The sequence below is a fragment of the Bombina bombina genome, chromosome 4 (assembly GCF_027579735.1).
Source record: "Bombina bombina isolate aBomBom1 chromosome 4, aBomBom1.pri, whole genome shotgun sequence".
In the NCBI taxonomy this organism is placed as follows: domain Eukaryota; kingdom Metazoa; phylum Chordata; class Amphibia; order Anura; family Bombinatoridae; genus Bombina; species Bombina bombina.
The window spans coordinates 1,164,692,532-1,164,708,176 of NC_069502.1; the positions used below are offsets into that span (position 1 = coordinate 1,164,692,532).

At 37.9% G+C, this 15,645-nt stretch overlaps 1 protein-coding gene across 1 annotated transcript in view; it reads right to left on the reverse strand.

Annotated features, from left to right (window-relative positions):
• CDC42BPA (CDC42 binding protein kinase alpha) overlaps positions 1-15,645 on the reverse strand; it is a 643,466-nt gene that overhangs the window by 152,589 nt on the left and 475,232 nt on the right. The window contains exons 16-17 of the mRNA XM_053712628.1: positions 11,693-11,798; positions 7,256-7,380 (exon numbers count right to left, since the gene is read on the reverse strand). Coding sequence (XP_053568603.1) covers positions 7,256-7,380; positions 11,693-11,798 — 231 coding nt within the window. The remainder of the gene's footprint in view (positions 1-7,255; positions 7,381-11,692; positions 11,799-15,645) is intronic.

Consider the following 15,645-nt stretch of genomic DNA (forward strand, 5'->3'; position numbering starts at 1 on the left):
AATACTTTTCAACTCAATTTAAAAATAATATGAAAAACGTACAGTGCCTTTAAGAAGCACAGAAAAAAAGTTATGACAGTTGAGTAACAATAAACCGGAGAAACTATAAAATCAAATTCTTTCCGGTAAAAATACAATTTTAGCAAAGGATTGCCCCCATTAGCAATGGATAACTAACCCTTAAATAGCAGAAAAAATGTACAGAATATAAACGTTTTTTATCACAGTCAAAGCACAATCTCACAGGTCTGCTGTGAGTGATTACCTCCCTTAAAATAATTTTTGAAGACCCTTGAGCTCTGTAGAGACGATCCGGATCATACAGGGAAGAAAACAGACTTGTGACTGAATTTCTGATGCGTAGCAAAAGCGCCAAAATAGGCCCCTCCCCCTCACACACAACAGTGAGGGAGATCAGTAAACTGTCTTAAATTAAATAAAACGACCGCCAAGTGGAAAAAAACAGTGCCCCAAAACAATTTTTCACCCAGTACCTCAGATAATTAAACGATTTAACATGCCAGCAAAACGTTTAACATCAAATAAATGAAGTGTCATTAGAAAGCCTGCTGCTAGTCGTTCTCACTGCAAGTTAGGCTAAAGTTTTATGCATACAGTATTATCCCAGTGAAGAGCCATTCCCCAGAATACTGAAGTGTAAATATACATACATGACAGCCTGATACCAGTTGCTACTACTGCATTTAAGGCTGAACTTACATTATATAGGTATTGGCAGTATTTTCTCAGTCAATTCCATTCCTCAGAAAATAATATGCTGCTACATACCTCTTTGCAGGAGAACCTGCCCGCTGTCCCCTGATCTGAAGTTTACCTCACTCCTCAGATGGCCGAGAACAGCACAATGATCTTAACTACGCCGGCTAAAATCATACAAAAACTCAGGTAGATTCTTCTTCAAATTCTACCTGAGAAGGAACAACACACTCATGTGCTGTTTTTTAAAATAACAAACTTTTGATTGAAGATATAAAACTAAGTATAATCACCACAGTCCTCTCACACATCCTATCTATTAGTTGGGTGCAAGAGAATGACTGGGTGTGACGTAGAGGGGAGGAGCTATATAGCAGCTCTGCTGGGTGATCCTCTTGCACTTCCTGTTGGGGAGGAGTTAATATCCCAGAAGTAATGATGACCCGTGGACTGACCACACTTAACAGGAGAAATACTTCAGTGTACACACACTCATCAGCCTAATACCAGTCGCTACCACTGCATTTAAGGCTGAACTTACATTACATTGGTATCAGCAGTATTTTCTCAGTCAATTCCATTGCTTAGAAAAATAATTTACTGCACATACCTCGTTTGCAGGGGGGCCCTGCATGCTATTTCCTTTTTCTGAAGTTACCTCACTCCTCAGAATGTGCGAGAACAGCCAGTGGATCTTAGTTACGTCTGCTAAGATCATAGAAAACGCAGGCAGATTCTTCTTCTAATGCTGCCTGAGAAACAAACAGCACACTCCGGTGCCATTTAAAATAACAAACTTTTGATTGAAGAAATAAACTAAGTTTAAAAACACCACAGACCTCTCACAACGACCTATCTTTAGTTAGGTTGCAAGAGAATGACTGGATGTGACATGTGAGGGGGGGAGCTGTGTGGCGGCTCTGCTTGGGTGGTCCTCTTGCGGCTTCCTGTTGGGGAGGAGATATAATCCCATAGGTAATGGATGACCCGTGGACTGACTACACTTAACAAGAGAAATCTAATTTAATCAGAAGAGAATTCACATAAAAACAATACATAAAATATCAGATTACAATAAAAAATAACTTCATGGATCCATGGGTGAATGATAAAGTTCACTAAAAAATTATACAAATGGATGGTATAAAACCAGATGAATGATAATGGTCAATAAAAGATTGTGCAAATGGATGGTAACAGATAAGTGATATAAAAACAAATGGGTGATATAAAAACAATGGTAGCAATGCATACAACAACAAATAAATAAATAAAAATAGTTGTGTCAAAAATCCATAATGAAGTCCAAAAGGTTAAAGGTGGTGAAGTCGACTGAGTTGTGATAAAATCCAATAATATTAATAAAGTTCAAAATCCAAAAAAATATTCCAATCCAAAATAAGTGAAAGATGGTGTGAAAAAACGTGAAAAATTTAGTCAGATATTGAAAAATCAGGAAACAAGTGCCAAAAGTGATTAGATATCAACAATCATCAAACCACAGTGTCATCATACTTCTAAAAATGGTTCAAGTAAAAATAGTGCATACGGTCCACCTAAGGAAAAAATAAAACAAATATGGTGTAGAATGTCCTATAAGTTTTGACAATAATGAAATAAGGCTTACCAGTGCTTATCTACGTGTTTCGGCCCGTGCTAGGCCTTTATCAAGACTCAGTTTAGAGTCTTGATAAAGGCCAACACGGGCCGAAACGCGTAGACCAGCACTGGTAAGCCTTATTTCATTATTGTCAAAACTTATAGGACATTCTATACATATTTGTTTTATTTTTTTCCTTAGGTGGACCGTATACACTATTTTTACTTGAACCATTTTTAGAAGTATGATGACACTGTGGTTTGATGATTGTTGATATCTAATCACTTTTGGCACTTGTTTCCTGATTTTTCAATATCTGGTTCTTAACTATTTAATAGCTATTGTACCTGGTTAAAATAAATACAAAGTTGCCTGTAAAATAAATATTAATCCTAAAATAGCTACAATATAATTATACTTTATATTGTAGCTATATTAGGGTTTATTTTACAGGTAAGTATTTAGCTTTAAATAGGAATAATTTATTTAATAAGAGTTCATTTATTTCGTTAGATAAAAATTATATTTAACTTAGGGGGGTGTTAGTGTTAGGGTTAGACTTAGCTTTAGGGGTTAATAAATTTAATAGAGTAGCGGTGAGGTCCGGTCGGCAGATTAGGGGTTAATACTTTAAGTTAGGTGTCGGCGATGTTAGGGAGGGCAGATTAGGGGTTAATACTATTTATTATAGGGTTATTGAGGCGGGAGTGAGGCGGATTAGGGGTTAATAACTTTATTATAGCAGAGGTGAGGTCTGGTCAGCAGATTAGGGGTTAATAAGTGTAGGTAGGTGGCGGCGACGTTGGGGGCGGCAGATTAGGGGTTAATAAATATAATATAGGGGTCGGCGGTGTTAGGGGCAGCAGATTAGGGGTACATAGGGATAACGTAGGTTGCAGCGGTGTGCGGTCGGCAGATTAGGGGTTAAAATTTTTTATTAGAGTGGCGGCGATGTGGGGGGGCCTCGGTTTAGAGGTACATAGGTAGTTTATGGGTGTTAGTGTACTTTAGATCACAGTAGTTAAGAGCTTTATGAACTGGCGTTAGCCCAGAAAGCTCTTAACTCCTGGCTTTTTGCTGCGGCTGGAGTTTTGTCGTTAGATTTCTAACGCTCACTTCAGCCAAGACTCTAAATACCGGCGTTAGAAAGATCCCATTGAAAAGATAGGATACGCAAATGGCGTAGGGGGATCTGCGGTATGGAAAAGTCGCGGCTGCAAAGTGAGCGTTAGACCCTTTCCTGACTGACTCTAAATACCAGCGGTAGCCCAAAACCAGCGTTAGGAGCCCCTAACGCTGGTTTTGACGGCTAACGCCAAACTCTAAATATAGGCGTAAGTGAGTGTAATTGTTTTTAAATGCATTAACACCTTGTTTGCTGAAACTGTTTTTCAAATTCCATTTACTATGTTTCTATTTTGCATTTGCTAAAATTCCAAAAATATCCATTGTTTTGCTGTTTCCGTATCTTATCTCTGCTGAGGACAGTTAGGAACAAATATATAGCAGGGCTAGGAAGCTTGCCATAATCATTTCTAATTCTTAGAACTGGAAAGCCCACACTTTTCAGACTTAAATTACACAAAAGGGGGCAAAATAAATAATGAAAGTTAATTTACTATATTTTTTATTACATACAATTAAACAGTTAAGGAAAGAGGGCCAATGACAAGACAATCTCTGATTAGACTTATGACAGGGCACATTCCTGTTGTCCCTTTACCCAAAGTTGATCCTGGGTGAAGAATATGTCCAGTTATCTTGAGATGATCTTGTGGGAAGACTTTGCCCCTGTAACTAGAGATAAGCCTTGAGGAAGATTGTGTCCCTTTAACTAGAGGTAATCCTGGAGGAAGACTGTGTCCCTTTAACAAGAGGTAATCCTTGGGGAAGACTGTGTCTCTTTAACTAGAGATAATCCTGGGGGAAAGACTCTGTCCCTTTAACTAGAGATAATCCTGGGGGGAAGACTATGTCCCTTTAACTAGAGATAATCCTTGGGGAAAGACTGTGTCCCTATAACTAGAGGTAATCCAGGGGAAAGACTGTGTCCCTTTAACTAGAGATAATCCCGAGGGAAGACTGTGTCCCTTTAACTAGAGATAAACCTGGAGGACAATTGTGTCCCTTTAACTAGAGGTAATCCTGGAGGAAGACTGTGTCCCTTCAACTAAAGGTAATCCTTGGGGAAGACTGTGTCCACTCTCTTTAAATAGAGATAATTCTGGGAGAAAGACTGTGTCCCTTTAACTAGAGATAATCCTTGGGGAAGACTGTGTCCCTTTAACTCGAGATAATCCTTGGGGAAGACTCTTTAACTAGAGATAATTCTGGGGGAAAGACTATGTCCCTTTAACTAGAGATAATACTGGGGGAAGACTGTGTCCCTTAAACAAGAGATAATCCTGGAGGAAAGACTGTGTCCCTTTACCTAGAGGTAATCCTGGTGGAAGATTGTGTCCCTTTAACCATAGATAATCCCTGTAATGCTGTTTAGGCAATTTGCAACATTTCAAAAACCTAGGTTACAGATTTTACTTTTTGGCTTCTCTGGGGACAAAACATAATTTTTACACAATAGCAGGATGTGTTTACTGTTCCTTTAAAGTAGGGTTTTCTGGGGATTTTTTGCACATTCCTGTCCCTTATAAACCAATGAATTCTTTGTAGGCTTCAAGGGTTTTCCTTCGTCACCAAAAGAACTGTGGGAGTTGTACTTATTATCAAATAAGCATCAGTAGAAAGCATACAGATGATACTGATTACTAGTTGTATTAGTTTCAGCTTACAGGGACACTAAACCCACATTTTTTCTTTAATGATTCAGATAGAGCAGGTAATTTTAAGGACCAGTAAACACAGTAGATTTGCATAATCAACAAATGCAAGATAACAAGACAATACAATAGCACTTACTCTGAATTTCAAATAAATAGTAGATTGTTTTCTAACACAAAGTTATGTATATTTCCACTCCCCCTGTATCATGTGACAGCCATCAGCTAATCACAAATGCATATACGTATAGTCTGTGAGTTCTTGCACATGCTCAGTAGGAGCTGGTGACTCAAAAAGTGTAAATATAAAAGACTGTGCACATTTTTTTTAATGGAAGTAAATTGGAAATATGTTTAAAATTACATGCTGTATCTGAATCATGAACATTTAATAAAACCTGAGTGTCCCTTTTAAGCAACTTTCTAATTTACTCCTATTATCACTTTTTCTTGTTCTCTTGCTATCTTTATTTAAAAAGCAGAAATATAAAGCTTAGGAGCCTGCCCATTTTTGGTTTAGAACCTGGTTTATGCTTGCTTATTGGTGGCTAAATGTAGCCACCAATAAGCAAGCACTATTCAGGGTGCTGAACCTAAAATGGGCCGGCTCCTAAGCTCTACATTCCTGCTTTTTTCAAATAAAGATACCAAAAAAATAAATAAAAATAATAATAATAATAATAGTAGGAGTAAATTAGAAAGTTTCTAACAACTGCATGCTCTATCTGAATCATTAAAGAAAAAAATTGGATTTAGTGTCCCTTTAAATTGAAATATTGTTTCCATTTTGTCAGGCAAACATATTTTCATGTTTAAATGCTGCTCTTTGATATGTGTGCTAATATTTCTGAATACCATGTCCCTGTAGATGTAATTACATTGCCATGTGGTTTTATGATGCTACCAAAAACAGCAGTAACATCACTGAACAGAAAGAAATCTCACCATCAAATGTATACTGACAAGAAAGAGGAGAAAACTGAACTGGCTATAAAACTGGGTGATACAAAGATCATAAAAAAAAAAGTTAAAGAAAAAGAATTGGAATTATTTATTTTTTTTGCTGTATTTCAAACCCACAACATATTTAGAGGCCCATTTATCAAGCTCCGAACGGAGCTTGTGGGCCCGTGTTTCTGGCGAGTCTTCAGACTCGCCAGAAACAGCAGTTATGAAGAAGCGGTCTAAAGACTGCTGCTTCATAACCCTGTCTGCCTGCTCTGAGCAACCGGACAGGAATCGCCACAATTCAACCTAATCGAGTACGATCGGGTTGATTGACACCTCCCTGCTGGCGGCCAATTTGGCCGCGAGTCTGCAGGGGGCGGCGTTGCACCAGCAGCTCACAAGAGCTGCTGGTGCAATGATGAATACAGAGAGCGTATTGCTCTCCGCATTCAGCGAGGTCTGGCGGACCTGATCTGCACTGTCGGATCAGGTCCGACAGACACTTGATAAATAGGCCTCATAGGCTGGAGAAAGTCCATCCAATGCAAATAAATTAATTTGTGCTTCATGACTTTTACGATGCAGGTGGTAGCAACTAATTTGTAAGGTTAGAGTTTATTAAAGGGACAGGAAATCACAACATTTTCTATCATGATTTGATAGAACATTCAATTTTAAACAACTTTCCAAATTACTTCTATTGTCAAATTTGCTTCATTCTCTTGTTATCCTTTGCTGAAGGAACAACATTGCAGTACTGGCAGCTAGTTGAACACATCTATTTAGCCAATCAAGAGACAAACGTGTGCAGGCACCAATCACCAGCTAGCTCCCATTAATGTAGGATATGTGCGTATTCTTTTTCAACAAGGAATACCAAGAGAACGAAGCACATTTGAAATTAGAAGTAAATTAAAAAGTATCTTAAAATTGCATGCTCTATCTGAACCATGCAAATTTAATTTTGACTTTCCTATCCCTTTAAATTATTTTCTATTCTGTCATTTTATCTCTCTCTGAACTCAAAGATTTACTGTTTTTAGGTTAAATTTGGACTTTGTTAACATTAGATATGTCTTACATTCCAATGTTTCTTTCATGCAGCATAACACAGTTTTGTTGTTTTGAAAAACAGATGGACTAATGTATTTGTAATGCAAATTTTGTCTAATAAAGATTTGGAGAGAAAAAAAAAGATCATGTTGATACAAACCATTGGATGATTTCGGTGATCTGCGCCTCCCAATGTGCCACAGACTCCTTCTTGTCTGCCAAATCCCTCATTTCATCCTCCAGCTGCCGGTTATTTACGCTCAGTTTCTCAAACATTGTTGTAAGCTGCAAGCACAATATTGTCCATTAAAAACAGAAAGGATAACTATAAGGATAATAATAATAATCTAGAACTGGGTTATACTATGCCGGTCCTCAGGATTCAAGAATTTAAGGAAACATGAACTAGGTAGGGGAAATAATATTCTGCTTAGTAAACATGATTACCAACATATTTATATATAATTTATACTTTTAATGATTTCCTTCATGTTTCATATCTTCTTGTCACTTGGATGTAGGATGACACTTTCCAGAAATATTTAAGACTACTCGTCTCTCCCAATATAAAACTTCCATTTCCCACAGCCTTCAGTTTATGATCAGCCATAAAAACAAAAAATACAAATGCTATACAAAGATACCAGACTAGCTGTGAGCACACACCTGCATTTCAGATGTTACCCACTTGCAATAATGAGGAAACTGACATGGTATGCGCACATGTATCACCTGTTATTTTGACACCATATTCAGCACCGCTGCATTATTTAGATCATTTTTAATATAGCACAGGTAGAGCTGTCTGCAGAGCTTTAATTTCAAATGTTGCTTTTAAATAAGCAAACGCGTTTCATTTTTACAGTATATTTCATCTAAGAGGTCTGGTTAAAATAATTAGACCCATAAGTTGCAAGGTAACAACTCCAGCAGAGTGGATTTATCATATTAACCCCTTAATGACAGAGGACTTACCAGGTACGTCATGGAACAACATTCCCTTAATGACAATTGATGTACCTGGTACGTCCTCTGTTGTTAGAAGCGCTGGAAGCGATCAGCTGCTTACAAGGGATTGTAGTGATGCCTCAATATTGTGGGTGGGAGCAGCTTCTGGGAGGACCGTTAAGTATATGCTCCCGATCGGTATCAGTCTTGAGTAGTTCCTGCAATATCGGCGGTTGCGGCGGGGGGGGGGGAGCGGGGGCGGGTGCGCGCACGTGTGCGTGCACGCAAAATATGACCGGAAGAAATAGAAAAAAAATATATAATTAATGCAGATGCCTGGGGTCCTGGGGATCTTCTTTGAGTAGTAAGGGATCTGGGAGGGGGAGGGATGTAGATTATTAAGGGGGGCCCAGCTACACTACAGAAAACATATTTTTCATCTAAAAAGTAAAAAAAAAAACTATTTTTGGGGGCAAATTGGGTACTGGCAGACAGCTGCCAGTACCCAAGATGGCGGCAAATAGGTAGAGGGGGAGGGTTAGAAAGATGTATGGGGGGATCAGGGAGGTTGTGGGGTAAGGGGGGATGCAGACTGCAGACAGTATGAAAAAATAAATAAAAAAAATAAAAAATGATTTTTATTTCAGTACTGGCAGACTTTCTGCCAGTACTTAAGATGGCGGTGACAATTGTGCGGTGGGGGAGGGAAGAGAGCTGTTTGAGGGAGGTCAGGGGGGTGGGATGTGTCAGGTGGGAGGCTGATCTCTACACTAAAGCTAAAAATTAACCCTACAAGCTACCTAATTAACCCCTTAACTGCTGGGCATATTACAAGTGTGGTGCGCAGCAGCATTTAACGGCCTTATTATTACCAAAAAGCAACGCCAAAGCCATATATGTCTGCTATTTCTGAACAAAGGGGATCCCAGAGAAACATTTACAACCATTTGTGCCATAATTACACAAGCTGTTTGTAAATAATTTCAGTGAGAAACCTAAAATTGTGAAAAATTTAACAGTTTTTTTTTATTTGATCGCATTTGGCGGTGAAATGGTGGCATGAAATATACCAAAATGGGCCTAGATCAATACTTTGGGATGTCTACTAAAAAAAATATATACATGTCAAGGGATATTCAGAGATTCCTAAAAGATATCAGTGTTCTAATGTAACTAGCGCTAATTTTGAAAAAAAGGGGTTTGGAAATAGCAAAGTGCTACTTGTATTTATGGCCCTATAACTTGCAAAAAAAAAAAAGAACATGTAAACATTGGGTATTTCTAAACTCAGGACAAAATTTAGAAACTATTTAGCATGGGTGTTTTTTGGTGGTTGTAGATGTGTAAAAGATTTTGGGGGTCAAAGTTAGAAAAAGTGTGTTTTTTTTCCATTTTTTCCTCATATTTTGTATTTTTTTTTACAGTAAATTATAAGATATGATGGAAATAATGGTATATTTAGAAAGTCCATTTAATGGTGAGAAAAACGGTATATAATATGTGTGGGTACAGTAAATGAGTAAGAGGAAAATCACAGCTAAACACAAACACTGCAGAAATTTTAAAATAGCCATTGTCATTAAGGGTAAGAAAATTTAAAAATGGTCCGGTCATTAAGGGGTTAAACCAGTATTGTGGCTAATTTAAAGTCCTGTAATCTGACACATCCTGCAGTTTTAGGAATCTTTCCCCTTTGAAACCTTGAAAATGATGTAATATCTCCCACCCACTTTAGACTGGTTTACTATATGAGAAGAAACCATAACAATAGTACAAGTCACATATCATACTCTCTCTGGCCATAAAACCAAACCTTTCAGACAGAGCAAACCTATTGCATTAAAGGGATATGAAACATTTTTTCTTGAATCAAAGAGAGCATACATTTTAAACAAATTTCTAATTAATTTCTCTTGGTATATTTTGTTCAAGAAAAAATGCAGTACTGGTAGCTAGCTGAATACATAGGGTGAGTCAATGACAAAAAGCATATATGTGCAGCCACCAATCAGCAGCTATCTGTATTGTGGAAAAAATGGGTTCCATATCCCTTTAATGACCAGAAAATTAAAAATGGGAAACCGTCAACATATGCCCATATATATATATATATATACACACACACACACTTTTTTATGCATTTCATAATTTAAAAATAACATAGCAGAAGTTATAATAGTATTATATTCATTGGCCGAAACTAACAACAACCTTTAGAGTGTGTATTTAAATTAAATTAAAGGGACATGAAACCCAAAAAAATTATTTCATGATTTAGGTAGAACATACAATTTTAAACAACTTTCCAGTTTATTTCTATTATAAAATTTGCTTCATTCTCTTGGTATAATTTGATGAAGGAGCAGCAATGCACTACTGGTTGCTAACTAAACACATGGGTGAGCCAATGACAATCAGTATATATTTTTGGGGGGGTTTCATGTCCCTTTAAAAAGGTTCAAATAATAAAGAACAAATTGAACACTTTTTGCTGGTGTCACAAATAAGCACACACATGGGTACGACTGGATTTATTAGGTGCCGGCAGTACATATGGGGAAGGTTCCTATTGTGCATTTTATCTAACAGTGCAGCAAATCCTATTAATAGTTTGATCCTCTGCCAACCCCAATTGGTTATCGTTGTGAGTCTCTAGACCTATGAAGAAGCTGCCTTTCACTAGCGTAGCTATCCGCCCTTGTCATTGCTCTGCTAAATGTCATTTTGTCAGATTCTGCAGACCATAATTATAACAATTTGTTGTTATTTAGTTGTGAAGTAAAGCTGCACACATAACCACTTATGGCTCATTGAGTTTAATTACAGTAATTGACCTCGCATTGTATTTCCGCTTTAGATTTTATACACTGATCTGTAATTTTCCCAATACAGTTGCAACATTTTAGTATAGACATTAACTAGCAATTTCATGTTGATCAAACAGGCATTCTAGTGTATAATAAAATCTTCTGTTTCATTAAACCATTTCTTTTTACACACATTCCCTTTTTACCTATATTTTACTAGAAATTGGATTAATAAGTTAGACAAAATTGCTCAGCTGGAGGTACAGGGAGTGAACCAATTTTGTTTAGTTCTCTTGACTCTTGGTATCCTTTAAAAAAGAATAATGCTAGGTGAGATCAGGAGCGTGCACGTGTCTCTAGCAATCTGGCAGCAGTGTTTGCTACATTGTTTATAGACATTGCTTATAGCAAGGTTATACATAGATACAAACACTGCTGCCACAGACTGCTAAAGACACGTGCACACTCCTGAGCTTCTATCAGCCTACCTAAATTTACTCTTAATAAAAGCCTTTGTATAGATTTGTGCTTCACCGCCTGTATGATTAACAATTCTGCTTCATCGTTATATATCAAACCTCTGCTCTGTACATCTGTCACTCAAATCTCATTTGCAGTGGAAATGTGCTATATAGACATTTATCTAGTAGTATTAACACATCGTCACCGATTGAGATTTCTTTTTGGTAGCTGAGCATTTAGCATAGGAATAAAACAACGTAAGTGTTCATTGTTATGTCTGAATTACACTCTGTTTAAAGGCCTGTGCTTTGGTTCTATAGATCTGGTTCTGTAGATGGATAACATAAATAGAACAAAACAACAAGAAACCAAGCTCATACCTTGTCAAGTTCATTTGAGAGCTTCTTGTTTTCTTCTGTTAACAAGACTCTTTCACGGTCAAATTTCTGTTTGAACTCTGCTTCAAACTCTTCTCGTTCACTTTGGCTAAGGAGAGAGGAAGAAATGTTTATTAACTAAACAGGTACCAATATTATAGCACTGTTTAAAACATCTGTATTGTATGAAGCAAGTAAAAACTAGCAAATGGGTACACAAATAGTGCTTCAGCAGGTTCACATAGGTGCTTAGTCATGCATGTAGCTGAAGGAGTAGTGAAAATGCACCACAGTGGATATGGAATAATGTCAGTGTGCAGGAGCTACCTAGAGGTTGTAAGGCCATGGGATGCACTTAAAATGTATAATATCCATCCTTACGTCTAGTAGTTTGAGTTCCATTACACATAACACATAGTCAATTTATGCCTACAAGTAATTTGTTCCATTGTTAACACTAGTGAACTTAGTGAAAACAAAGAAAACCTGTACAATTTTAATTTGTGACAAAGGTACTTAAAATGGTTAAAGTGAAAGTCAGTCCTAGCGTTTGTGAAATGCTAGGATTGACCATTGAAAATAAAGGGGACTTTCATTCGTGAAGTATAAAATACTTCTTGCTGAAAGCTCCTTTATTTGTTTCAAGCGTTGCCGCACTGAGCTGTTCAGGCAGCCCACGGCAGAACGCTGTTTTGCTTGAGAGGTGACGTTTTCCCCTCTTAGCCAATAGCTGCCTGTGCAGGAAATCCGGCTTGTTGCCCTGTGGCGCCGGATTAACAGCATGCTATTTGCTAAGAGGTGGAAACGTCGTCTCTTAGCAAAACAGTGTTCTGCACAAATAAAGGAATTTTCAGCAACGCTAGGATTGACTTCTTTCACTTTAATGGCCACATTACAAGTGGAGCTCCAATTTATCCCACACCTGAAAACGGGCAAATTCGACCGCTTGTAGGCGCACAATAAATAACCAGCCATTACAAATGGCTAGTTATTGCTACGTGAGCTTGCGGTAGCAATTAGCTCTCAAATTTTTTAATGTGCCCCAATTGCCCCCAAAATATGGTGTGTAGTGCTTTTTGGGGGGCTACAGTTGGTGGCTGTGGGGTGTTAGAAAAAAAACGGCACTGAAAAGTGTCTTTATATTGTGGTCTATGGGAACTGTGTGTTCCCAGTAAATATATTTATATACATATATATTTCCAATTTGCTGCCCATTGCTGGCGACTTACTCCTTTCGCAGGACTAGTTCTCATGCCGTGTCTGATGGCATGAGAACGAGGCTTCCATTGGAGCCTATGGAAGCGCGCTCTCATGAGCACAATGGTTCCATGCAACATATGTTTTGTGTGCCCAGACTCAAAAGGAGAGGGGCTTGCAAAATGTCAGCAGTTTCTGTTACTACAAACACAATACAAGTAGGTGGGGCTTTTCAATGCTTGTGGAATACAGTAAATGTGGTTACTGATACAGTGAAAACATTTGCTAGAAGCGCGTTTGTACAAAATTATAATGCATTCATGTACATTTAGGTTTTAATTACCAATACTGAAAACACAAGTTTATGGCAAAAAATGTTTTCATGGTATTAAAAGCAAGATACCACTTGCAGTTCCCTTTTATACTTCAATTTCCGAGCTTTATCCCTTTAGCTAAGAGTAACATCCCGGTGTCCCTTCCACACCTCCCGCTGGCACCAGCAGATAATCGTTACTGACGGTGACACACACTGTCTGTAGCAATTAGGCATCTGCCTTCAGATGTCTGGAGCTCAGTAACTCCAGCAGCTCTGACGTATATATACATCATGCGGTATAATAAGCAAAGTACCGCATGACGTATATATATGTAATTTTGGGTTAAGGGGTTAAAAATCTAGTAGGTGTGAGCAGTTGGTCACAGAGGTAAACATACACTATATTGTGATTTGCACACTCTTAGCAAACCTCACAACAGCAATGTAAAGCAATCAATTGTAATTTGCAATATTTCCTTTGAGGTTTTACAGAAACAAAACAAATAAATAAAGGGATCCATTTGCATTTCAAAAGTATATCAAGCGTGTTTTATAGTAATAAAAAGTCTGTGAACCAAAGAGATCTCAGTTTATCACAAGAGCAGGGCCGGCTCAACCATAGGGCCAAGTGGGTCCAGTTGACTCAGGCAGCACTTGACAAGGGGCAGCACTTCTGTTGTGCATAAGCATTGGTTTCATGCTAGTAGGTTGATATACTAATCAGTACTACAGGGGGCAGCATTTCATTCTCAGACCCAAGCAGTGCAATATCTTGAGCCAGCCCTGCACAAGAGCAAGCTGTAATGACAAGCCAGGTGAAGGGTTTCAATGACACAAAAAATGGAAAGCAGCACACTTGCAATACTGAGGCACAGAATCACAGACTGCCAAGTCTCACCAATAAACCATACAAAGACAGATTGCAGCCTCCAAGATTAAAAAGACCTTTATTCTCTTGTAACAGGATCCATAGAAAAAGTAACTCTCCTATGGACCCTGTTACAACAGAATAAAGGTCCTATTATATTTTACATGTCAGCCCTAGAGCTTTGCCATGCTTATATTGCTATGTATATGATGAGTAATCCGGCTTATAGCCACGAGAACCCTTTCACTGCCAGTGCCATGTCTGCACTGCTTCTCTGGCTAAAGTGCCGTCTCCGCTGGTATGCTGGGTTATGGTGCAGGACTTTTTGTCAACAGAACTGTTTGGAGTTCAAAGCCACAGACGTCACTTCCAAGAAAATACATCACGCACTAAGTTTTGTTTAGACATAAATCTCTCTTGTTAAAATAAAAGAAAGCTCTCTTCTGAGGACTTGACACACACAGCACTTACAAGTGACGCTTCTCTTTGTCCTTTTTAGGATTTATAAGCTGGGCACCTGATTGGATCTCTCTCTGGGTAAATTAGGGTAGTTAGGCAGGGAAACATTTCTTCTATAATTATATATCTGCATAGTATATCAGCATTTAAACACTGCATTACAAAAGATCTACATATAGAAAATACATTTAAAACTGTCATGTTGTAGTAGATCTTGCATTTTTTTGCAATCCAGATATAAACCCTTTAAAAAACTGTTGATTATGTTTATCCTATCTCCTTCTGCAGTGGCCAGTTAGGAAAATTAGCTCCTGAACTGATCAAGCGATCACTGAGTAGAATGTTGTAGGGTCAGGGTTCTGAATTGTCTATTTTGCTATAATCAAATTGGTGTCATTCTCTAGCTATCTTTTGTTGAAACTTAGTTCCTTTCCATGACAGCATACTCAGGTATGCTCAAGAAAATGTATGCCTCTGTCGTAAGCGATATATGGCAACAGTGTTTGCAACCATGATCGTAACAATGTTATGCATATAGATGTCAATCACAATCCTTTAGAAATGCTAATTGGTGATTTTTAACAGAAATTCACTTTAAAGGAACAGTAAAACCAAAAGATTTTATTACAGTAATGTAAATGTGTTTTTTTTCCTTTTTTTTTCCTTTAGTTAGTAAGTTTACCTTAAATATTTAATGATTTCCATGCCCTTCGTGATACTCAATATTCAAGTCCTATCACGGAGGGCTACCTAGGTGCAAAGCTTGTAATATGCACAAGCATGCGCACATCAGCTGTCTCGTAGTAGAGCGAGAAGAAATTGGGGAGTCATCAAGAAAGGAAGTACAGAAATTCATTTGTAATGTGCAAATGAGCCTCATAAACAGTAAACGGACAGTGAACTTCAAAATTGTTATTTTAAAGATGGCCGCAATTACCTCATTTAAAAATGGCCGCCAACACTTTGCTCTCAGCCATGTATTTCAGTAAACTGCTCACACTAATGTCACTTTGCCCATTTCAAAGATGGCCACTATGACCTCATTTAAAGATGGCTGCCACAACCTTGGATCTATATATTATTTTAAACCACACCAAAGAACTACTAAAAATATAA